This window comes from Bos mutus, chromosome 6 (assembly GCF_027580195.1).
Source record: "Bos mutus isolate GX-2022 chromosome 6, NWIPB_WYAK_1.1, whole genome shotgun sequence".
In the NCBI taxonomy this organism is placed as follows: domain Eukaryota; kingdom Metazoa; phylum Chordata; class Mammalia; order Artiodactyla; family Bovidae; genus Bos; species Bos mutus.
The window spans coordinates 24,328,371-24,354,955 of NC_091622.1; the positions used below are offsets into that span (position 1 = coordinate 24,328,371).

At 37.6% G+C, this 26,585-nt stretch overlaps 1 protein-coding gene and 1 long non-coding RNA gene across 6 annotated transcripts in view; one reads left to right on the plus strand and one right to left on the minus strand.

Moving 5' to 3' along the window:
* The window catches only part of EMCN (endomucin), a 132,407-nt gene extending 109,751 nt beyond the window's left edge, over positions 1–22,656 (plus strand). For all 4 annotated transcript variants that reach the window (XM_070372097.1, XM_070372098.1, XM_070372096.1 and 1 more), the window contains 4 exons: positions 2,368–2,392; positions 3,546–3,607; positions 9,510–9,583; positions 18,288–22,656. In XM_070372097.1, the coding sequence (XP_070228198.1) occupies positions 2,368–2,392; positions 3,546–3,607; positions 9,510–9,544 (122 nt within the window). In that variant the 3' untranslated portion in view covers positions 9,545–9,583; positions 18,288–22,656. The remainder of the gene's footprint in view (positions 1–2,367; positions 2,393–3,545; positions 3,608–9,509; positions 9,584–18,287) is intronic.
* The window catches only part of LOC138988214 (uncharacterized), a 138,081-nt gene that overhangs the window by 5,111 nt on the left and 106,385 nt on the right, over positions 1–26,585 (minus strand). The window contains exon 3 of one of the 2 annotated variants that reach the window (XR_011464470.1): positions 1,016–1,153. This is a non-coding gene — a long non-coding RNA (uncharacterized lncRNA). The remainder of the gene's footprint in view (positions 1–1,015; positions 1,154–26,585) is intronic. The other variant, XR_011464469.1, reaches the window with a different exon arrangement.

Here is a 26,585-nt window from a genome sequence, read left to right on the forward strand (position 1 = left end):
TGTGGGTAACACAGAGCAGAGAGAGCCTTACTGAATCTTGTAAATTTTAGTGAAATAAAACCTTTCCTTTCCTCACTTTAATTCTAAATAGTTCCCTAATAGAACTCTACCTAAGACTCATAGACTGTTAAAAGAGTAAGAATCACTCATTTTTATAGCATATACGAGCCATGCTCTTTCTCGGTTGCCGTGTGGACAGCGTGCCCCAGGACACTAATGAACGCTGCTCCTGAGGCCAGTCCCTGACCCAGCAGGGTGTGGACAGCTTGGCACCTGTGCCTGACAGTGCAAAGGGAAGTAACGAGATGAAAACAGCAGTGTTCATTTTAGCTCTTGCTGGAAAATAAGAAGAAAACAAATCAATGTCTTTCCCTTTGGGAGTTAAGTGAATAAACTTCTTAATAATGTCTGAACTATGTTTCCTCACTCAGTTTCCAGAGGGGAAGTAGCATTTTTATAAACCAGTTTGATTTCTCTAAGTTCCTAAACCACCAATCAGGAAATCAACCAATCAAGTGGAAAACAGAGAGTGCTGAGTATATAGAATAGGAAAAAAATTTGTACAAATTTTGTAAAACTTTTTTTGTAAAAAAAAATTTTTGTAAAACTTTTACAAAGCAGCATTCATTTATAAAAATACCGTGTACTGAAACACTGCTTTGCATAGGGAGATTTGTAAATAAATTATTTGAAAAGTTGGTGATGATGAACCATACCATTTAGGAAATAAACGTGTAAGATTCCTACCACTATGGAATTATTCTGAAGACAGGGAGTAGTTTATAACCAAATTGGGCAGTTGGACAATTAGCCAAATCCATTTGATTGTTGTCAGCTTTGTTTTCTACACAGAATTTACAGCATTGTTACCTTAAATTAGTGCCATAAAACACCTGCAGTTAATCGGTCTTCAAGTATGTGGGTGAGACTTCATTAAGTTCAGAAAATTCGTAAACCTACTCTACTCTCTGGAAGCCAACATGAATCAGAGGTTTTTGTATGAAACTAAACTTACCTGGATAATGCTGACAGTAGTGTGAACCTTAACCCTATTGAGAATGGCATAGGAAGAATCCGTACCAGCAATTCCAAGAGCCTGGCTTCCCACGTGGTAGCTCTCAGCTGAAGCTGAGGAATAGCAAGCGGCTGCTGGCTTGAAAAAAAAAAAAAAAAGAGAGAGAATGGCATATATGCATGAAGTAATCTGCTGGTGTGCATCTGTCTGCTAGTGAACCCATATTACAGTCTTCTAAGGAAAGATATTAAAGCAAGCATACAAGAAAATATCTGTTTCATCCTTCAACAAGGCTATGAGCATTACAGGTGATATCATATGTAACAGCTATAGTGGGAATTTTTAAATATTGTTAAAACATTTAACTGATGGTAGGAAAGATGAAGTTAGATCTAGTTGGTAAACAGCATATGTTGGAGTATCTTAGCCAACGTGACAGAAATAGAAGTAGCCAAAACTTGAGTGGAAATCAAGGTCTTTATAAGATAATAATGGTCAAAGTCAGGAGAATGATATTCAAAGGCATATCCTGATGACCAGAGCTATCTTAGATGTGAAAGGAAATCTAAGAGATAAGAACCAGTAGCCATGGAATAAATCACAGCAAAATCAGGAAGAAAGCAAGGACTTTAAGCAATTCCATTAACTATTTTGACTAATAGGCCATAGATTAATGCAAGTTTTGACCAGCATCTCCTGCTCCAACGAGGCTATGGTCCTTTGCAAAATGAATCACCCTGTGTTCACAGTCTAACCAAATGCTTGTGGACCAGCCTGGCAAAGCGGGTGGAAGATTAGCTGCAGTTAGTAGCCTCAGTGACATTTTTCAGGGTACTTTTGAGAGGCTGAATCCATGGGCTTCAGATGCAATTAGAAGCAATATCTGCCTTGTGGCTCACAACAGATATGGAGATTTGGGTCCCCAGAAAGAGCAACGTATAAAGAAAAGCCAAAAAATCAATTCTCAGTTCTGAAAAGGTAATTCAAGACTTTGAGGCTAATTTGTTTTCAGAGATATTGAAATAAATGGAGACAGGTTTTGGTGTCTGTGGAATGTGTGATAATAGATAATATTCCACACTGTGCTATGAAACGATAAGGTTAAAATCAGTCCAGAACCCAGTTCAGTGGAGTTGGCCTATTTGAGACTAGACCGTGAATGTATTAGCTGTGACTGAGGAATGAGTGGTAACCATCTCCGAGGAAATGATCAGTGGGACAAGGAATAGGGGGAGAGATTAAAAAGTTAAGAATTGGCTTTAGAAGCATCTTTGCATAGAAAGTGGCGGGAGTCTCAGGGTTTTTGTAGCCAAGCTGTTAGCAATTCTAATAACAATTTCCTCATCTCCTAGGCACACAGGAAAATGGAAATGAACAGTAAGTAACTCTGCATCATTTTTTTTTTTCTGGAAGCTCTATTTTTTACATTAGGAAAAGCATTGATCCTCTACTCATACTTTTGTTTTTTAAAGCGTTTGGGTAGAAGGTACAATATCTGGGATTTGGCCACCTATTTGTCAGGGAGCTTTCTCTATTCAAAAGAGAAATCCCAACAACTAAAACAGAAGGTTCCTCTTAAGCTTGGATAAAGTGGTAAAATTACAAATAAAAAGTTGAAAAGGAAGATAGAGGAGTGAATACAGCCATGAGGAAAAAAATCATAGACAAACATTCTAGATTTTTAAAATAGCTTTCCCATAGAAATTTTCAATATGCTTCTCACAATTAGGTAAAATCGTGCCTACACCTTGAGAGAGCTCTGAGTGGCTTTACTTTAACAGCAAATGGTTACCCTGCTTGGGCTTGATTAAAACAAACAAAGCGGTCCTTAGCAATCCAGTCAAGCGCTACAATCAAGATGCGGCAAAGAGACACACTATTTTAATGTCAAAACCAAATTCTGTGTTTTCTGTGTTGACTTGTCTTTATAGCCTGCTTAATTGTGGGTGTTTTTGTATATTCACTGGGTCATAAACTTTAAGAATAATGTCCCTATACCACCTGGCCTTCCAAATTTAAAGGATAGGTTCTTGAAATGTCCAAGGAGAGGAACTGGGGTTTGAAACTATTTTGAACTGAGAAGGGTTAGGTGGGAACTCTTGTTGAAATAGACAGTTCAGACACCTCACTGCAATATCCACGATCCCATGAAAATGAATGTCCCCAGAACTCAGACCGGTCTAAAAGGTTTGGAAACTCTTCTATGTCTTCCTCCTCACAATTCAGAAATGAAGGCACGTGTAAAATGGACTCTGAGACAAGTGTTTCATATGACCCATTTTGACATTTAGTTTATCTGATGATCGTCACTGTAACAGAATGACAGAGATTTATTGACTTGATTCCAGAAGTGAACGTGCTTTAAAAGTTTGTGTCTGTATATGAAGAGACACAAGTTTTGCAATAGAAACACCTAAAAATATATATGTATAAGTATTTTGTCTTTCTGTTTATATTATGTTTTCTTTGTTTCACAGATATGTAATACTAATTACTGTGGTATTAACTTAATGTTTTCTGTTTCAAATAGACCTCAGTCCGATAAAGAGAGTGTGAAGCTTCTCACTGTTAAGACAATTTCTCATGAGTCTGGTAAGCTCCCAATATGTTGATTAGATGAAAAATGGTTATTTCAAAATCTAACTTGAATTTTGTTTGTTACCACAATAAAAAAGTATAACTTCTTTCGAAATAATTATTAACCCCAAGAAATAAAGAAATTCTCCTATGAGGGAAAAGTGAGCCCTAGAAATACCATTTGGGATAAGATATTAGACTATCTGACTTTGATAGGTTGCATGTAGATGTATTCTAAAGAATGAGTGATGACTAGAGGCATTTTCTATCCTGCAGTAGTGGCAGAAAAAACATTAAGCATGCCACGGGGTTTTTTTTTTAAGTATTGTTGTTTTGTTATTTTTGGTAATGGCTGTGTATAACCACTTGGAACTTGGATTCATCAATTAAAATGTAAATCATATCTTGTATCATTTCACATCATTTTAATTGAGCTTCTCAATGAGGACAAAATACAATTCTCTATTGATATAGTTTATATTTCTTTTTCCAGTTTCTTAGGTTTTGATTTTGTTTGGTTTGAAATGTAAAAAGTTTTTCAACATATAGATATGATTTGTATGAGTTATATTTGTATCAAGAATAATGAAAAATGGGATGCTAGATAGCTTTTAAAAATTAAAAAAAAGGCAAACTCCTTTTTTGTACTGAGTAGACCAAATATTTAAAACTCCAATATTTCAAAACAAGAAAATAAAAAGTAATTTTAGTTTTACAAAACAATCTAGGTGGCTCTAACAAATATCAAGTTATATCCAAGATACTTAAAATATTCAACCACCCCAATTTTACCTATACAAAGTAGTCCCAGAATACATGTTATGTTAAAGTGAAAGATATCAGATGATAAACATTGTAAATATATTGCAGAAAACAATTTTGTAAAACAAAAGACTAAATATAGTCCCAATTCAAGAGCAAGATATCAAAGACTGATAGGGGTCCCAATTTCAGGTAGAGGATTCAAATTAGAACAGATTACAAACAAGAACTGAGAAGCAAGGGCACCCAAGATCTGCAGAGACATGGCCAAATCCCTCATGTGAGCATTTTCCTGAGACTTTCAGTGTTGTATCTTTCTGTTCTTTATTCCCACATTGTTTTCTTAAAGGTAACGATCTGAATGAGTGAAAGAGTAAAATTCATTCACAGGATACTTGGAAACCACTCACCAGTTTCTCCTAGCTATTCACCAGCTTTGACTAAGTAGCCAAGCCTATTCTGCTTGGTCAGGAAGGGACAGGCCAGAAGCCTGAATGTGAACTAATCATGAGTAAGCTCATGGAGGATCTGGAGCGTGATCACATTGTTTATCAAGAAAAGTTCTCAGAATCTGCCTATATCTTGTAAGCTGCATCACAGTAATTTCATGCACTCTCCTTTATTTCTTGAGAAATTTAACCAAATTGCTCGGCAGCTTCTGGGGCTCTCCAAGCTCTGAGCTAGAAGCCCCTGGAGGGAAGCCCATAGCTGTTTCAGGGATGAGGGGGTTAGGATCAGGACCACCTGGTCTACCAGGGAAATGATAATTGACACCAGAATCAAGACTTTTGGAAGGGGAAATTGCCAGAGAACCTTGTGCTTCTTGGTTGCAAATTTGCTGATTCTTCTTTAAAGCCCAGGGATAATTCTGTATAAGCTGATATCACCCACTCTCATAGTAACTGCAATAATAAGTGGGTAAACCATGATGGGATGTTTCAGAAGGCCCTTTACTCTCCAAACTTCCTTTTCTTCAGAAGTAGCTTTTCTGGTCATAGGTCTAAGGAGGAAATATTACTATGGAAATAAAAATGTCTAGTCTTTGGTACTTTTATTTCTGCCAATCTCAAGTTAGGAAACACATCTCTTTTAATAAAATAACTTCTCAAAGCTCAACCTAGCTGATTATAGAAAGTATTTGGTAATAGAGCTAAAGTGAAATTGGTGACTCAGAGTTGATTTCAATAGCCTAGAACTGATAATCTAAAACATACTCCTTTCCAAATGCTTTTTGTACTACCACAGTTTTTATTAAACTTGATTAAAGTCTCTCCACCATTAACAGGACTTGATGGCTTCTGAAACATCTGAAAACAAATCTCTTTCCATCTCTTCCCATCTTTCGAGATTTATTTGAATATTCTTTCTTTATAAAATTATTCTCACCACACTCAAAGGAAGTTACAGTATCATAATTATTTTTACCTAAATATCCCTTCCCTAATAGTTACATCTTTCCTAAAATATAACTAGAATAAGGTCTGAAATAATTATAAAAATAAAGTCTAAATTTCTATCTCATATATAAAAAATGTTAAATATTTAAAAAATACAGAAAAGAATTTGATAGAACAAATATGTGACTACCCACCATTCAGAATTTATGGTTGTTACTTTTCATGGTATTTGCTACATGGCCTAAGAAACGTACCAACAAACATACGTTAATTAACACACCAAGGTTAGTAACATGAAATTTGAGCTTCAGTGGTCTTAAGAATTAATTGGATTAGTCAAAGGTCAATTTATAAGCTCCAGTCTTGTATCTCAAAATAAATTTTGCCATTTTAGAGGTCAATAAATCATGTTTCCAAGGAAACAGAGCTCTGTAGCAACCCACCTTCAGGGAAAATGCCAGTGGATACTAAACTTCCTGGGTTTCTATAAGCCTCTATGCTTAATGGTTATTGTTCTGAATGTTTTCTCCAGATAAAGCAGTTCCTTGCCCCAAATCTTCCTCCTCTGATTGTCTTGATGTTTATCCATCCATATTTTCTGATTCCTCTAAGTCTGATCTTTCTCAACCAGATATTTTTGTTGAAAATGTAGTCCATAAATGTTTAAAGTTTGATTATTTCAATTGGGAGCTTTCTTTATTGTAAAAGAAAAAGCCTGAGTATACATGAGAATGTGCTTTCAGAAAAAAAAATAAGCACCAAACATAGCAGATCATGAAGCCCTGTATAAGAACATACAAGATGCCTCTCAGATTTAATTAAAAATCTTGCCAAGTTAAACATCACCATGATTGATTGCAAAATATACATGTGACATGAGGCATTTTAAACTGATTCCCACTTACACCATGTGTCAGAAAGTTAACATAGGTTATCTCATTTTTAACATGTAAGGCTATAAAAATATGAACAAAATTGCCTAAATTAAGGAATACATGATTCCACAAAAGAAAGGAAACACAGTAACACTGAATTTAATTTCAAAGTATTACTTGATTTTGAACCTTTTGAAGGGAGAAAAAGCAGATCTGAAATCATTATAATTTTCCTTTTCTTAGAAAACACTGATAAATTTGTATTATCTTATATTAAGTTCCAACGCTTCAGCATGCCTTCCATGATGTGCGAGATTTCTCTTGCTCAATTTTTGAACCATTTAGTATTAATAACACAAACTCTTCAGATGTCACTCACCTCCTACCCACTGTCCTCCTCCCTGAACTAAGGAGAGACAGCACCTTGGTCTTCTTTGTCTTTCCCACCTGCCCCTCCTGACCATGGTAATAATGCGGTAATTACACATTATTTATATATTGTTAGTATACCAGCACTAGTTAGTATGTTATGGTAATTATTCATTAAATATACACTTTTCTGTTTATTTTTACAAATAAAAGTTCATTTATAAGTAGAAATGAACAAAATTGTAAAGATGAGCGAAAGATTCATAGATGTATAAAGCCATACAGAGATTCAAAATCTATCTTTTTAGCCCTTCAATTTTGACTCAGTCTCTGATGAAGGTGAAAGAGGAGAGTGAAAAAGCTGGCTTAAAACTCAACATTCAAAAAACGAAGATAATGACATCCAGTCCTATCACTTCATGGCGAATAGATGAGGAAAGAGTGGACACAGTGTCAGATTTCATTTTCTCGGGCTCCAAAATCAATGTGGACGGTGACTGCAGCCACTAAATTAAAAGACACTTGCTTCTTGGAAGAAAAGCTATGACAAACCTAGACCGTGTATTCAAAAGCAGAGACAGCACTTTGCCGACAAAGGTCTGTATAGGCAAAGCCATGGTTTTTCCAGTAGTCATGTTTGGATGTGAGAGTTGGACTATAAAGAAGGCTGAGTGCCAAAGAATTGATTCTTTCAAATTGTCGTGCCAGAGAAGACTAGCACCCTCTTGGACCCTCTTGAGGGTCTCTTGGAGAGCAAGATCAAACCAGTCAAGCCTAAAGGAAATCAACCCTGAATATTCATTGGAAGGACTGATGCTGAAGCTGAGGCTCCAATACTTTGACCACCTGGTGTGAAGAGCCAACTCATGGAAAAAACCCTGATACTAGGAAAGATTGAGGGCAGGAGGAGAAGAGGGCAACAGAAGATGAGATGATTGGTTGGCATCACTTACTCAATGGACCTGAGTTTGAACTAACTCTGGGAGACAGTGAAGGACTGGGAAGCCTGGCATGCTGTAGTTCATGGGGTTGCAAAGAGTCAGACACGACTTAGGGACTGAACGACAACTGCCTTTGCACTAAGGCTTCCTTGCCTGTCCCAGATGTACATGGTCTTTCCACTAACTGTTGATTTGGCAAGTCAGCATGCACTGCTGCCTTGGAATATTTCTTAATGGCTTCAATTGCCATTTTAATATTTGACCTCAATATGCATAATGTAGAATGGAGAAAACAGAGAATAGAAAAAATTAAAAATTACTTATGAGAGACAACCTGGCATCAATACTGGCATTTCCTTCCAGTTGTGTTTTTCTAGGTATAATTGTATTTTGTTTGCTTTTACCATATATGTCATCATTATAAGTATTATTAGAATCATATAATTATTTAATCTCTTCACACTTTCTATTCCCAGGTAGACAGACTGTGGGAGTTATTAAGGGAGATATTAACAATTGTAGTAATTTTCATGTGAATTGTTTATGTGACTTCTGGTGGATGGCAGGGGTTCAATAAATGTTTCTTTTGTTTACTTCTTATTCCTGTACTTTATAGCCATGGATTCCAGGAGGTGCTGTGCCTTTTGTAAAATATGCAACAGTGAGCAAAGCATTGTGCTGGGCTGGGAGCTATGAGGGCTATGCTCAGAGCCAGACATTTCTTGAAACACAAAATTTAAGGAGCTATTGAAGGGTAATCCCAGGTTTGTTCTTCTTAGATCTCTGGTACTATTATCCCCATGACAGTGCAGGTAAGAGATGAATCAGTTGAGTCCCCAGAAGATGGTCCTAACTGGCAGATAAAAGCCAGAGCAAAGCAATGACATTTATTCTCAAAGCTGGAGACCTTGACCGATATTGGTTTTGTAAAGCATGACTGATGTTGATACTTGAATCTACATGAAAGACACAGGTAATATGAAAGGCTTTGACCACAGATTCAAGAGCACATGAAAATGCTCATGGTCTTTCAGCTTCGCATCATCCTAAGTTAATATTTATCTTTATATCAGATGATGGAAAGATGCTGTTATTTTGAGTAATGTTCCCTACACTGCTTTGTATGTCATCAAAATATTCATGTAAGCCTATAAATTCATTTTCACAAAACTCTCACTGAATTATTTAAACAGAGGAACCTTGAATGTTTTTCCGATAAAATGGCACTTTAAATATATGACATAGTTTTGCTTAGGCAGAGCCAGCTCATGGACCAAGCAAAATTCAATAACTCGTTCTCTTGGGTGCCTCTCTTGCTATCACCTCCCAGCTCACACCATCTACCCGCAGGGAGCAAGTCAGCATCACTCCTCTAGGATAAAAATAAACAATGGCCAAAAAAAGCTCATAAATCTTGGTGAAGGATTTCCAGGCAATAAATACCAAGAGGTAAATTGTGGCTCTGATGACATTCTTGAGGGGAAATTGGACTTTCCTTGGGAAAAAAAACAAGCTGAGAAACTTTTATTTTCATCCTTATTCACTCTCTAAGCAAAACATATCTTGTTTTTAGGGGAGCACTCTGCACAAGGAAAAACCAAGAACTGACAGCTTGATGAATCCTCTCCACACCTGGGCAATAAATATGTAAGTTTCCTAATTTCATTCACTGAGATACTCATTAATATCTGTTTTGTTAGCCTGCTGCAGCTCAGATTATTTTTATACTTTTATAACCTGAAAAGTTAATGGCTTGTGTCAGTGAAACCATCATTTTCTATTTGTCTAAAAACAAACACGAAGAACACTTGCCAGAGAATTAAATGTCTTGGGGGCTGTAGAAGATTTCTTCCAGTTGTCCTGCCTCCCTCAGGGACAGTGCAGTCCATTCTTTCTGCCTTTTGGTAGCGCTCCCACATAGCTGCTGTTTGCCTCTGTCCGGGTCAGCATATGCACACTTCCAGTGGCAGTTAAACAGGGTTCTATTGCTGGGGAAGGATTGCAGGACCCCAGATGACTGTGCTTACAAATTTGCGATTTATTGTGAAAAAAATAAATTGACACCTCAGCTGCCGAAAGGTAAAGATGCACATCATAGTCAAAGGTTGGCTCAGGGCAAGGGGTCCAGAGATGCCAGATGGAAGATCCAATTGTGCTTCCTCTGTAAGGACCATGCCCAGGTGTGCTTTCTCTGTGGGACTAGGAACGATGGGTGTGCACACAAAGCACCTCAAACAAGTGATCCAAAACATGCTCTCAGCTGGGAGTCTTATACCTGGGTACTCAGGAAGGCACATTCTTGCTGCATAACTAGAGGAGTGAGAGAGCCTTCCAGGTGTCTCAATGAGACCAGTGCAAAGTCTTCAGTCTCATTACACTCATTGTTAATCAATGAATAATTGAAAGCTCTCAAACCTCTGGATATGAGCAACTGTCATTCTGTGTGAGCCATGCTTTGACCAGGAGTCCATGCAATGCAAGTGTATGTCTTACTGCAGTAAAACAACTCAGGCCGATTTCAGGCCTGCTGGAGTCGACCTTTCCGGCTTAGCATAGGATGGTCTTTTGCCTTTCTACAATTGCATAAGAAAATTTTCTTCTGACTTTAGTTTTCACAAGAAACATTAAGTACATGCCCTCACAGTGTCTTATAATTTTTAGAATCTGCAGAAAAATTTACTTTTTGGTAACTAACGGTGAAAAAAACAAAAGGACAAATAGGTATATGCCCTGCATTGGCCTGACCGCAATGGTAGTCACTCTGGGTAGTGTCCAGGGGAGGGCAGTATATCACTGTTATGTCCACTACCTAGGTCTACTTCCTAGCACAAGTTCAATGCTGTTATGGATACTCAGCCAGTGTTTACTGAGTAAATGATGCTTCTTTGGCTAGGAGCAGGAGACATACACAAAGGAGTATCATCCAGACATATATATCCGGGTCAGAACTTCATCCTTCTCTAGGCAGCAAAAGGTAGGTTAGGATGAGAGAGGAAGCTCTTTCAGATGCAAGATTCTAGAAGCTGAGAAGTTAGAAATTCACGGAGAATGTGTTCAAGCCCTCACCAGTGCATGGAAAGCTTCCTTCCATACCAGCTATGGTTCCTTTGCAATCCTGTGCCTATTGAAAAACAATGCCTTCCAGATTATCAACATGCTCAAATCTTGGTAACTAATTGTCCACTTTGGAGGAAGATGAAGTATTCAGTTGGAAAGAAAAAGAAAGAAAAGTCTCTATATAGGAGGCAGCCTCAATACAGTCTCTGTACAGAAAATAAGGATGAGTGCTGATCCAAACAAGCTCAACAAAATGAATTATCACCCAATTCCCGTTCCTTTCCACTTTTGTACTTTAAAAATATCCCTAGCCTCTAATCTCTTGTCTTTGGATTTGCAGAAGTAAATAATTTCTGTTGCCTTTCTGAGTAATTGTGAAATTATATAACAATGTTCTGAAGAGTAAAGATGAAAGTAATGGGAAGAAACATGCTTGACATTGGTCAATTCTATTGTCTATTTGTCTTACCCTTTTTCATTTTATTTCTCTTGAATCATTGAACTTTAAATGTAGTAACCAGTAATTGCTTTCTAAAGTATCAACTAGAAATCAAATATCGGCTCAGAAATTCAAGATAAATAGGATACATTTGTGGCTCATGGGTAAAGAATCCACCTGCAGTGCAGGAGACACAGGAGGCGTGGGTTTGATCCCTGGGTTGGGAAGATCCCCTGGAGGAGGGAATAACAATCCACTCCAGTATTCTTGTCTGCAGAATCCTGTGGACAGAGGAGCCTGGCAGGCTGTGTGTCACGGACACGCTTCAGTCATGTCTGAGTTTTTGAGACCCCATGAACTGTAGCCCATTAGGCTCCCTTGTCCATGGAGTTCTCCAAGCAAGAACACTGAAGTGGGTTGCCCCGCCCTCCTTCAGAGGCTCTTCCCAACCCAGGAATGGAACACGTGTCTCCTTCGGCTCTTGCATTGCAGGCAGATTCTTTACCACTGAGCCACCAGGGAAGACTGGGCTACAGTCCATAGGGTCACAAATAGTCAGACACAACTGAACCAACTTAGCACATGCATTTGAACTAGAAGTTGAAAAAAGAAGCTGAGAAGTCTTTGGATCTGTAGGTAACAGCAAACACTTATATGGACACATTAACTCATGTTAAAAATGTTCATCTCAGTATAAATTTCTAGATGTATTTAAAGCCTGCTGCTTCATATAATGATCATTTATTTAGTGCAGAGTATTATATTTAATGGAATTCCAGAATACCTTTCATCTATGATCATTGCCCTCTCTGTGAAGTTTGTCTAGTGAGAACATAAACGCACACACAAGAAATAAGAAAATAATTAAGATAAAAAGATTTAAAACTACATGGCATGATTGATACACTTCATCACTTCAGTCTAGTTCTAAAATCTGAGACCTTCATGTCAGCAAGAGGAAGGTCAGTAAGAGTTTCATAAAATATTATCCTTTCATTGCATATTTATTGCTACATTTAGGAACCATAATTTTTCAGAATAAGAAAATGATTATTTTAGTTTAAACTTTCCCTGTATAATTTACTTAGCTGATATCACCCTCAAAATGGCTATTAGTGCAAAACAACTTTTGTTAAGTTTCAAATTTTAGAAATATATTAGCTGTATGTATTTCTATACATATTTGTGCCCTTTTACAGTGCAAATATGCTTTGTTATCTTCTTCTTAGATTGATTTTCTCATGATTAATTAGGAGTGACAGGGTGACATAGCTAAAGGAATTGATTTGCTGTTATATAGAACTTCTACTTAGGTCAGAATTTCTACACAAAAATGCAGAGCAGGAAAGCAACATCTTTTTTCTTATTGATGCCAACAAATAGTCTGAAAAAAAAAACTGGTTAATAATGAGTGTGAAGGATCATTAGCTAATATTATTTATGAAAGTGAAAGTTGCTCAGTTGTGTCCGACTCTTTGTGACCCCGTGGACTATACAGTCCATGGAATTCTCCAGGCCAGAATACTGGAGTGGGTAGCCTTTCCCTTCTCCAAGGGATCTTCCCAACCCAGGGATTGAACCCAGATCTCCCACATTCAGACAGATTCTTTACCAGCTGAGCCACAAAGGAAGCCCAAGAATACTGGAGTGGGTAGCCTATCCCTTCTCCAGTGGATCTTCCTGACCCAGGAATTGCACCAGGGCCTCCTGCATTGCAGGCAGATTCTTTACCAACTGAGCTATAATGTTATCTATACGTTGCTGTTAGTCGCTCAGTCGTGTCTGACTCTGCAACTCCATGAACTATAGCCTACCAGTCTCCTCTGTCCATGGAATTCTCCAGGGAAGAACACTGGAGTGGGTAAGCTATTCCCTTATCCAGGGGATCTTCCTGACCAGGGATCAAACCCAGGTCTATGACACTGCAGGCAGATTCTTTACCATCTGAGCCAGCAGGGAAGGCCATATCTATATGGGGGAAATGTATAAAGAACTTAATGTAAAAGAAAGACAGTAGAAGAAAATTTAGTTAGGTTTTATTATGTGTCTGATTAAGAATTTTCAAACCATGAAACAATACAAGAAAATTCAATTTCCAAGACAGAAATTTCTACTACATCATGACTTAAAATTTTCAAACGTGTCATAAAGAAAACCATAAATTGGAAAACACTTGCCATAAATACGAGACCAATTAATTAATATTCTAAATACCCAAAGACATTTATACAAACTGGAAAATTTTTAAATGATCCAAGGCCATGAACAGGCAATTCATAGAGGAGAAAATAGAAATGGTAATATAAAATTATAACCTTCAATTTAATTGAGCTTTATTTTTCCAGTATTTAAAAATCATACTGGTGAAACAGATAATTTCATATGCTGCATTTGACAGCATAAATTGGATTAATTGGATTAATCTTTTTGAAGAGCAGTTTGGTAATATTAGCTAAGAGACTTAAAATCTTCACATTTGTCACCTAGTAACTTCACTTTAGGAAATTCTCATAAGGAAATTATTGAAATATTATTAGAAATTAGTATACAGAGAATAGCAGCAAATGTTTAGAAACAGTGTGTCTAATGGTATGGAAATTTCAAATAAATTATTTTTCATCCTATTGATGACATTACACAGCTAACAAAAACAAATAACTCTCAAGATAATTTTTTAATTGCACATAAACATGTCTTTCCAACTGTGGTGTTGGAGGACTCTTGAGAGTCCCTTGGACTGCAAGGAGATCCAACCAGTCCATCCGAAAGGAAATCAGTCCTGAATATTCCTTGGAAGGACTGATGCTGAAGCTGAAACTCCTTTGGCCTCCTGATTTGAAGAACTGACTCATTTGAAAAAAAAAAACCTGATGCTGGGAAAGATTGAAGGAGGGAGGAGAAGGGGACAACAGAGAATGAGATGGTTGGATGGCATCACTGACTCGATGAACATGAGTTTGAGTAGACTCCTGGAGTTAGTGATGGACAGGGAGGCCTGGCACGCTGCAGTCCATGGGGTTGCAAAGAGTCGGACATGACTGAGTGACTGAAATGAACTGAACTGAAACAAACTGAAACATGTCCAAGATATAGGGCTGCCTGCCAATGCAAGAGACAAAGGTTCAATCTCTGGGTTGGAAAGATCCCCTGGAGAAGGAAATGGCAAATCACTCCGGCATTCTTGTCTGGGAAATCCTATAGACAGAGGAGCCCGGCAGGGCTACAGTCCATGAGGTCATAAAAGAGTCGGACACTACTGAGTAACTAAACAGCAACAGTGTCCAAGATAAATCTTAAATGAGAGGGAAAACAATTTTAGAATTGAACAGAAGTCCTTTTAATTGTTCTGAGACCAATCCTATGCTGTAGAAGGCAGGGGACTGGCTGCCACCTGGTCACTCCCTTGCCAGTAGTTCCCCTGTCCATTCTGCTGTGAGTCACCTACCCATTTAAGATATGAGGGGAATCTCGGATCAATAAAGAACCAGGAATAAGCAAGACCAGTAACTTGTATGAAAGTCTCTTCCCACAGATCCTCAACAAAATGGAATATTACCCGTTTCTACTTTTCTCCCAGATATAATTCACTGTACTTTTGTAATTTTCTAAATGATACCCTTGATAATCTAAAAGCATCTTCATGAACTTCCAGAAGAGCTTAATATGTTTTTCAATTATTTTTCTTACATTTAAAATGAATGATGAGGGCTAGAAAGAAAACATCACAAGTAAAAAGAGATTTATTTTCCAATCCTAGTCTATAGCCCTGAACGAATTTCTTTATAATGCTTTACACTGTGTTCAACATCCATAAAACCAGGACAGAAAGGTCTTTTCTCCTAAAACCATTGTGCTCCTCTGTTTATAAAGTACTGTTGATATGGTTAAAGAATCTAACATGATATTTTATTATTAAAGTGATCATTACTTTTTTAAAGAATCACAAATATACAATATTTAGGGTTGTGAAAGATTCCATGACCATAAAGTTTTGTATTATCATTGAAGCTGGCACACTGAGTTTTAGAGGGATTATAATGTTGGAAAGAAAGTTTATGCTGGTATTGTATAGACATTCAAACTGGAACATCAACTAATGAATAAAATCATTAATGAAGCAAGCAAAATCTGTTTCTTGAGAAAGACTGTCAATGTGGAATACACTCTGATGACAACCCCAGTTTGTTCCTATTGTTGATTTCTGATCTTTAAGGAGAAAAAATTATCAGTGCCACATTAATCCTGACCATTATCCTACTCACACAAATCAGAATATTTACCTAGCTGATCTATGGTGCAAACACTTAGCTTCACTTGGAAGCTCACCTACAGAGGATTATGGTTCAGTTGAAGAAAAAAGCGACAGAAATCTTACTCTGCTAAGTACTAGACCAGATATTAAGAGGAACATGACATGGTTGCTGTCCTGAAGAAGCTTAGACTCGTGGCAAGATATACAAATAAGATCATTTTAGCAGAATATGGTAAATAAGATAGTAAAGAATCTGCCCTCAATGTGGGAGACCAGGGTTCAATCCCTGGCTCGGGAAGATACCCCAGAGAAGGGAATGGCAACCCACTCCAGTATTCTTGCCTGGAGAATCCCAGACAGAGGAGCCTGGTGGGCTACAGTCCATGGGGTCACAAAGAGTCAGACATGGCTAAGTAACTTTCACTTTATGTAAAGATAGCCATAGTACCTTGAAGTTTAATGATAAATTTCTCAGAGAATTTAGTATTTAAGTTGAGATTTACAGGATAAGAAAAAAGTGGCCTAGGTTTTTCTAGACACAGGGAGCAGCATGTGTAAATGCAAAGAATTGTGAAACTGCATGGGGTATGGAAAATTTTATAGAAAACTGTTTACCCTAGAGCTGTTCTTTCTGTATATGCTGCAGAGTCAGTGAACCGTTGATTCTGTTCCACAATGAGATTAAGTACAGCCTCTGAGTGTAAGCATTTAAAATTGTTATAGCGATCTGATATTGCTTCAACATTTTACTCATGTGATTTTATTTTAAAAAATACCAGTTTGCAACTGATTAGAGATGTTTAAAAAAGCCAACCTGGTCCATAGATAATGTGGGAAGCACAGTTCTAGAAGATAGAGCTCAGTGCCAGCAGGGCTGATGAGTGAGGGTGAAGCAGTTGAGGGTACCGGATCATAAGAGGGGTTGGCTAAGCTACAGTGTACAGGACTCCACATGGAGAGAATGAAATGCTTTCTTTTCCTAAGCAGAATAAAATCAGATTATTTCCTTTTTATTAATGCCGTCAAGAAGCCATTTATTCATTTCGAGAGACTCTCTGACCTTGAATGTAGAACACACCCAGGAAATTAGTCCAAAATCTGAGAGTGGGGACTGTTTCTCAGTCATCCCAGTAATCACTGTACTTCTTCTAGAATTACACCATGCTCTTGCCTGGGCTGGACCATCTGTCGGCCACAAGTACTCTGGAAGGACATTAGAAATGCCCTGCTTTAAAAAAAAAAAAAAAAAGAAATGCCCTGCTTTACAGTCATTTCCGCAGACTAAGGCTTGACATGGACCCTCTGTCCACTCTTGGCTCTTCAAAGCATCCCCCAAACCATGGCAACTAGTGTCCATCTTTCTCCCAGGCAAGGCAGCAGTGCACTGGTTCCTACCAAAGGCCCTGCCTCCATCAACCACACCACGAGGGAGTAAAATGCAAGTCTCCACCCTGGTCCCCCTGCCCACCCCCAACCCCACCGTATCATTCTCCTCCCAGATTCCAGCAAACCACCGGCATTGCCACCAGCAGCATGAAAGGGCACCTAAGCCTTCGATGTGGGGGGCGTGTGCCCCTTTCCCAATTAAAGCACAGAAACTTCAGGCTTCTGTTCCTTTTCAGACCAACACAGACAGTTGTTTCTGTACTGCAAATGAGAAAACCCAAAGTAATAAGCTAAAGCCTTCCTGTGAAGGAGAGGTGGAGAGTGCCCCTTCATTCTCCTCCCCAGTACACAGCAGCAAAGCATGAAAGTTGCCAATAAATTTCATAACATTGTTACCCCAAGCAACAGTCCTTGAATGATGTCCCGTTAATAATTGGGTACAGCGAAGTGTTTTAATCAGAAGACGAATATGGTGAGATTTGTGCTTGAAACACATCACTGAGTATTTAATGTGGAAGATCAATTCAAGAGTGATAAGACTAGAAGCAGAGAAGTCAGAGGGCTATTGCAGTTCTGACTATCCCAAGTCTGTAGCTGGAATGGAAATGAAGCAGCAGTATGGAATAGAGAAGTGTCTGGAAAATAAAATTCTCCAGAGGTGGTGATTGTGTGAATGTAGGCATTGTGGGTAAGGACTATTAGGGGTATAGATTATGGCTGCACTTGTAGCTTGATTGTCTGCATGGATTGTGGAGGAAAGAGAAAAGGTTGGAACTACTGAGCAAGAGGGAATAGGTTTGGGAGGCACTCTAGTGGGTTTCTTTTCAGACTTGTTGAGGTTGAAGTGCTTCTGGGACATTCCAGTGACTCTATATGTGTGTGTGTTAGTTGCTCAGTTGTGTCTGACTCTTCGCAACCTCTGTATGGACTATAGCCCACCAGCCTCCTCTGTCCATGGAATTCTCCAGGCAAGAATACTGGAATGGGTTGTCATTCCCTTCTCCAGGGGGCCTTCCCAATCCCAGAGTCAACCCAGGTCTCCCACGTTGCAGGCAGATTCTTTATTGTCTGAGCCACCAGGGAAGCCCTTTCAGTGACTCTACTGGGTGGAAAAATTCAGCTGGTCACTAACATTTCTTACCAAGCGATGGTCTTCCTCCAGCATCTCTGCTCCTTCCCTTTCTTGTAATCTGAACTTGTTTGTTTCCCCCCAACAGGCTTACTCTTCAGCTTCAATGCTCCATCGGGAGAAAGCCCTGTGGAATCAATCCTGACTGCCAATCCTGCTCGCCAGTCACCTGTCCCAATGAAGTGATGTCCAGATGACATGCAGTAATCTAATAGAATCAGAAAGAATCATGCGGCTCCCCTATCCTTTAGGATGTGAAGAAGTGCATTACCGCATTTTATAGGAATACTGTGTTCCTAGGAGAGTGGATTTTAGGAGGGACATCTGTGAGCAGTTAACCTGACAGACCAGCAGGTGGTTTCACTGATGAAATCTGTCCCTTCAATTTAAAGTTTTCAGAACCAACAGTTTTCATCCACGGAGACTTTTCTACTTTTTTATTGTTCTTATATTACCTAATGTTTGTATTTATTGTTTTCCACTATGTTAACACAGGGGAAATTCACAACTGTATTATTAAATATTGGGTCAAAATCCTGCCTTGCCACTTTGTACATAAAGATATTTTATTTGTACTTTCATATGTTGCTGTTAATAAATAATTACTGTACTCAACACACTAAAAATATCATAATGTGACTGAAAATGCAATAGTATTGTCTTCCCATAATTATGAGTATTTGGGGATTGATTATTAGAATATGAGAGCTCACTAATGAAAGGCATCTAAGAAGTGAGAAAGGGACAAAGGATTCACACACTAGACCCTGTTCATGGGAAGTCAATTTACCATCTCTTTGGTATTTCTCTTTGTAATTCACAGTATGTAACAAGGATGTAAGGGCATTTATGACACTCTGTACCGCATTCATTAAGAAGATAACAAGACTGAGACTTTTCATACATCATTTGATTGATACTCTCTCTGTGCATATTTTATTTCTTTTAGAAATATAATGATTTGTTCTAGCAGTCATTGTTAAATCTCCAGTTTATATCAACATTTCATAAATACATAATTATGATATTATTTTTCAGAGTATCACTTTCCTAAAAATACCATATGATTATAGCTACCATTCCATTGGGGTATATTGTTCAGTTGAAAGTTGAAAGCTGATGGATTAACCTTGACCACTCCTTGACACAAGGGATCAAAACATCATGTTGCTTGAAGTCCATTGGAAAGCTGTGGAATGCACAAATTGACAGTGGCAGCTCTGTAAATTTTATGATTACATAAACTGATTTCCCAATGCCTCAGCAGGTAAAAAATCCACCTGCTAATGCAGGAGACGAGGATCCCCTGCAGGAGAACATGGCAACTCACTCAATATTCTTGCCTGGAGAATCCCATGGACAGAGGAGCCTGGCGGGCTATAGTCCATGGGGTCACAAAGAGTTGGACATGACTGAAGCAACTGAGTACACAACAAGCTTATTTCAGCGTTAAATTATCTTAGTGAAAAGAGGACAATTTAGTGGAGAAAGAAGAGCCTATTTAAACCTACCTTTTACAATTGATTTTTTTGCAGTGTATTTTAAAATGGTCAGCATTAAGGATTATGTAAATAATCATTTTGGTTTTCACCTCTCAATATCTGGGCAGCTTCTAATCAAGGAAATCAGAAAACATATTTGTATTTCTGACTGGTGTCTCTTTATGTTTCTTTGAGAAGAAAAATGAAGTAAAAAAAGTAAAAGAAAGCAGGAGGGTATGTGTGTGTGCTAAGTCGCGTCAGTCGTGTCCGACTCTGTGCAACTCTATGGACTGTAGCCCGCCAGGCTCCTCTGTCCATTGAATTCTCCAGGCAAGAATACCGGAGTGGGTTGCCATGCCCTCCTCCAAAGGATCTTCTTGACCCAGGGATCAAACCCGTGTTTCTTATGTCTCCTGTACTGGCAGGTGGGTTCTTTACCACTAGCGCCACCTGGGAAGGCAAATAGAGTATAGAAAAAGGCAAAGATCTCCAATGCATACACTTTCCCTTGAGAGGTGCTTTGCCCATGCTCAACTCTACTCTAGAAGTCTTCAGATGGGTGCAAGAGTGGCTAGAGCATGCCAAGCGTGGAGCATTTGTCTTTAAAAGGAAAATATCCCAACACCCCTAGAATGCTTTACAGAGGTCCTCAGCAAAAAGGTACAAATTCTTCTGCAATTTAAATTACTACAAGTGATATGTTATTCTGGCTTTTATAAAAATCATTTTCTTGACCTTTAATAAGGATTGTTGGGAGAGAGTTTATAAGGATCAGGAAAAGGGAAAGCTTTTTAATCATAATGAAAGGATGAAATTTATTCTAGTTCAAGAATTATACATAAAGAACATGATTTATACTTACAACTATAGCGTTAAATCTTTAAAAAGTCAAAGTGATAAGAGGATTGAGGAATTTGCAGAGATATTCAGGACATTTTGTAATGTCAATCTCAGAGGTAATGTCTGCATTTTTATAAGTCAACTTGAACTTCTGTTGAAATAGGATATTTGGTTTTCAAGCCAAAATTATCTTTAGCCATATGTGTTTTAATTATATGATTTAGATCAAAGGCAAACCTTTCTATGCATTTGTTCTGCACGACAATATGAATATAATTTAAGTCTGTCAGTAGTCAAAACAGAAACAAGAGCTAATTAACTGCTGTCATCTGAGAATAAGCGGATGTTGTTGGCTGACACCCTGGTTGTGATCAGCCAGCAGAGAAAGACTTCTAAATTCCCCCTGACTGAGCTGAAATATCCCCTTGCAATCTGATAGATCTTGAGGATCATCTTTGGACAATGATAAACCGCATGCTAGCTTTTCCTAGTTTTTCTCTACAAAGCCCTTCTTGTGATCATTCGAGATTTTATGGGGTTCTAAAAAGAAAAGTGGATAAGTCTTTTAAAACTTGTGCTTTGAGTGACAGTCTAAGAACTATGAATTTGTTCATTATTGCCTAGAATTAAAGATATACATCATTGGGATTAATTAACTAGTAGGGACCCTGAACTGAGAATATATCACACATTACCTACAAATCTTCCAGTCAAAATTTCCCCACAAATAAGACTTCTCATGTATCCTTGAATAAGTTTACTTTGTCCTTTCTTCAAGGGGATTTATCCTATGGGCTTGAATACACATTTTTCCTGTTCTGGGTACTTTTTAAAGGAAAAACAGTTTTGATAAATAATGGGAAAAAACCTATCTTGTCCATCAATATTACATTCCTAAACTTGAATTCAGAAGTCTACCCAAGTATCATTGGTTGGTGTCTGAGGCACTGTGCTAAAGCCTGTCACTGTGTCCAGGCACTGTGCTAAAACCTTCACATTCATTATCTCAGGTAATAGAACAACAGTAGTAATACACAATTTCTAATATTAAATTATTACTTGTATTATTATTTTTTATCAGCATCACCATATTTATGTTAGATACGTAGAAACCAAGACAGAAGAATAGCTTACCCAAGGTTGTACAACTAGTAAACGGTAAAAATTTGGATTCCACCCTAAATCCCAAATCCTTTCTCTTCATCACTTTACCACTCTGTCTTTCTAATCTCAATTTACTTATCTATAAAAGGAGTGAAAGCATTGTGTTCCTAGATATAGTTAAAACAGGGGCCATTTTATTATTCCTTTATAAACAAAGATGACAAAGTCATGCATTAATCCCAGCAGATATCCAAAAATGCTACCAAAATTAGGAAGTTAATTTGTGAACAGTTGCAGAATATAAGATCAATATACAGAAGCAACTGAATTACTTAGTAGCCAAAAAAATGAAAATTAACATATACCATTTACACCATTGCCAGAAATATAAGACTCTGAAGGATAAAGTTTACAAAATAAGTTCACTCCCTGTACACTTAATGGAGAAGGCAATGGCACCCCACTCCAGTACTCTTGCCTGGAAAATCCCACGGACGGAGGAGCCTGGTAGGCTGCAGTCCATGGGGTCGCTAAGAGTTGGACATGACTGAGCAACTTCACTTTCACTTTTCGCTTTCATGCATTGGAGAAGGAAATGGCAACCCACTCCAGTGTTCTTGCCTGGAGAATCCCAGGGGCTGGAGAGCCTGGTAGGCTGATATCTATGGGGTCACACAGAGTCGGACACGACTGAAGTGACTTAGCAGCAGCAGCAGCTGTACACTTAAAACTGGCAAATTTCTAGGGGAAATTAAAGCATAGTAAATCATGGATTAAAAGACAATATTATTAAGATGTTCTATTCAAATTTATCTACAGATTTATTACAGTTTTAGAACAAATCTAGTTTTCTTCTTTGTAGAAATCGATGATTCCAATGTTTATATGGATAAATAAAATGGACTTAGAATAGTTAAAATATTTTTTAAAAGCATAAAACTGGAAGACTCACACTACTGGGTTTAAAGACTTATTTCAAATCAAGACTGTTTAGAACTGACCTATGAATTGAATTTAATCAATTAAACAAAATAGAGATTACAGAAAGAATTAAATGTATGCTTTCCCTGTATAGACACATGAAAATATGGTCAACTGTTTTTGACAAGGATGCCACAATAATTCAATGGGAAAGGACAGTCTTCTCAACAAATTATTCTAGAATTTAATGTGCAGAAAAAGCAAAGCTCAACATTTACCTCATACTGCTACTCTAAATGTGTCATAACCTTAAACATTTAATCCAGACCTATAACATTTGCATTCTTTAATGTTGGTAAAGACTTCCTAGACAAGGCCCCTAAGGCCCAAATTAAAGACAATATGGTAAGTCAACCTTTATCTAAACTAAAAATTCTGCTCTTCAAATGAACATTAATAAGCTGAAAATGCAAAGCCAAAGAATAGGAGAAAATACTTACATTATATTTGTCTGACAAATGGCTTATATCTAGGACATAAAGGAGACTCAAAAAAAAAAAAAAAGAAGTCAATCTACTGAGAAACAGAAAAAAATTATGAAAAGACAATTCACAAAAGAAGATAATACGATTTTCTGATACGCACAGGAAAAGATACTCAGTATCATTTAATCATCAGGAAAATGCAAACTTAAAACTCCAGTGATAGAAACTAAAGCAGTATGGAAGGTAACCTCTAAGGAAATTAATAGATTATAACAGCGTTTATAGTTTCTTTTCCAGCCTTGTGTGTTGGCTGATCGGTCGTGTCCAGCTTTATTAGACCTCATGGACTGTAGGATGTCAGTCTCCTCTGTCCCTGTGCTTTTCCAGGCCAGAATACTGAAGTGGGTTTTCACTACCTTCTCCAGGGGATCTTCCCGACCCAGAGATTGAAGCCATGTCTCCTTTGTCTCCTGCATTGCAGGCAGATTCTTTACCCACTGAGCCATCAGGGAAGCCTTGTGGTGGCATAATTGACAAATAAAATTTGTACGTAATATTTAGAGTGCATAATATGATGATATATATGTGTGTGTGTGTGTGTGTGTGTATGCGTGTGTGTGTGTGTGTGTGTGTGTGTGTGTGTATAGTATATAGGGCTTTGGTTTCTGGTAAAAATAGTTAAGATGTAATCTCTTAGTAAATTTCAGTTATACAATACAGTATTATTAACTATAGTCACTATGCTGTATATTAGATCCCAAGATATATTCATCTTATGCCTTAAAGTTTGTACCCTTTAACCAACATTTCCCCATTTTCCCTACCCCATAGTTTTTGTAACCACCATTCTACTCTCTGGTTCTATGAGTTCAACATTTTTAGATTCATTATATAAGTGACATCACACAGTATTAATTTTTTCATTATCGTTTTTATTTAAAAAATAAATTTCATGGATTTATGACTAAAAAATAAAACTGCAGTAAGATATCACTATATATCCATGAGGTAAGGAGGTAAGTCGCTTCAGTTGTGTCCAACTCTGTGCGACCCCAAAGACGACAGCCCATCAGGCTCCACCTTCCCTGGGATTCTCCAGGCAAGAACACTGGAGTGGGTTGCCATTTCCTTCTCCAATGTATGAAAGTGAAAAGTGAAACTGAAGTCGCTCAGTCTTCGACTTGGCGACCCCATGGACTGCAGCCTACCAGGCTCCTCTGTCCATGGGATTTTCCAGGCAAGAGTACTGGAGTGGGGTGCCATTGCCTTCTCCAAGGAATAGCTAAAATTACTAAGGCCGATAATGCCAAGTGTTGATGGAAATATGGAGAAACTAGAGCTCTCATACACTGCTAGTGGGAATGTAGCAATTTGGAAAACAATTTAGCAGACTCTTCCTGAAAGAAAGTTTAAAAATTAAACGTATACTTCTCATATGACACAGCATCTCTATTCATATGCATTTACCAAAGACAAGTGAAAACATGTGTCCTGGCTATTCAAAGATCTGTAAACAAATGTTCATATTAGATTTATTCATAATAGCCAAAAGCTTCCAAACAAATTATGGTATGGTCACACAAAGGAATACCACTTAGAAATAAAATGGAACAATTTACTAATACAACAAAAGCAACAGAAAAAACATTATGCATTATGCTGTAAAAAAGAAGCTATATATAGTAGAATGCATACTTTATGACTCCATTTATATAAAGCATTAGAAAAGAAATTAGATCAGTGGCTGTCTTGAGCCAGAACATAAGGGAAATGCCAACAAAGGGAATTTTTTGAGATGAGAGAAGTTTCCATAGTTTGATTATGGTGTTGATTATATGTGGATACATATTTTCCAATCCTCAAGCTGTAGACTTAAAATGGGTGTATTTTATATGTAAAATATACCTTAATAAAATAGACTTTATATTGTTTAATTATTTTTAATAATTAGTGATATTATGCATCTTTTCATGTGCTTTTTGGCCATCTATATGACTTTTTTGGATAAATGTCTATTTAGGTATTCTGCTCATTAAAAAAATTTTTTTTATAGTTGAGCTGCTGATCTGTTTGTATATTTTGGAGAAAATTCCTTGTTGATCACATCATTTGAAAATATTTTCTCCCATTCTGTGAGTTGTTTATGATTTCCTTTGCTGTGCAAAAACTTTTAAGTTTGATTGTATCTTAAGCAGACTTCTCTAGTATCAGGTTTTTGTGGTATCTGTGTACCCCCTTGTTCAAGGCCTGTGTGTATGTCTCTGTGTATGTGTTTGTGTGTGTAATAAAGGAGAGAGTTTCTTCAGTGTGTTGGCAATATACTATCAGAAGGCTTCTCATCCTGCTTTTATAATACAGTACATTAATGTGTTCATTTAAATTATAAATGTAAGTACAGTTCAGGATTTATAGGATTTTTCTTGGAACTAAAACTGAAATAAAGGCATTTAAAACAAAAACTGTCAGCCACTACATTGCTATTCCCATTGCAATGCCATTTAATTATCTCAAAGAGTTTGGATGATTTGATTGATTAGAAGAGGCACAGATGAGATTTTTGCTGGCTTTGCAGTATAACCCACTTATTTGCTGAGTGTGGTACCACTGTTTGCAATATGTGTGTTACAAGAGGCGGGTTTTAATTAATATGTGTATTATCTAAAAACTGTAGTTTAGGAAAGTATCGAACTTCACTTTAGCATCCTTGGCAGATGTGCCCAGTCTCAGCTCATTATTGTTGCTAGGATATGACCCACTTCCTGAGACTGGAATGTGTTTTTATTTCAAAAGAAGACTAGTTCCTCAAATCTGATAGCTGAGCTTCCCACTCTGTGGAGGTTCTGGGTGTGAAGTGTAGAAATGAAGTTGAACTGCCTGGATAGAAAAATGTGGGAAGATTTCAAAGGTTGAAGTTTTAAGAAGTATGTGTGGGAAGAGAATAGAAATTGAAATCATCTGTTAATACCAAATGTTAATAGTTATCATTATCATCATCATCCTCAATAAAGTTATTTTTAACCACCTATTAGTCCAAGGTATTTTTTTGACACCAGAGTTACCATAGACACCATAAGTGATAATTCTAGGTGCATATTGTATAGAAGGGTTCCCAAACTCCAGGATCTAATGCATGATGATATGAGGTGGAGCTGATGTAATAATAATAGAAATAAAGTACACAGTTTCTAAAGTTGAACAGTTCAATGAGAACCTACAAGAACTTCTAGAACTAACACCCAAAAAAAGATGTCCTTTTCATTATAAAGGACAGGAATGCAAAAGTAGGAAGTCAAGAAATACCTGGAGTAACAGGCAAATTTGGCCTTGGAATACAGAACGAAGCAGGGCAAAGGATACTAGAGTTTTGCCAAGAGAATGCACTGGTCAGAGCAAACACCCTCTTCCAACAACACAGGAGAAGACTCTACACATGGACATCACCAGATGGTCAATACCGAAATCAGATTGATTATATTCTTTGCAGCCAAAGATGGAGAAGCTCTATACAGTCAGCAAAAAAAGACCAGGAGCTGACTGTGGCTCAGATCGTGAACT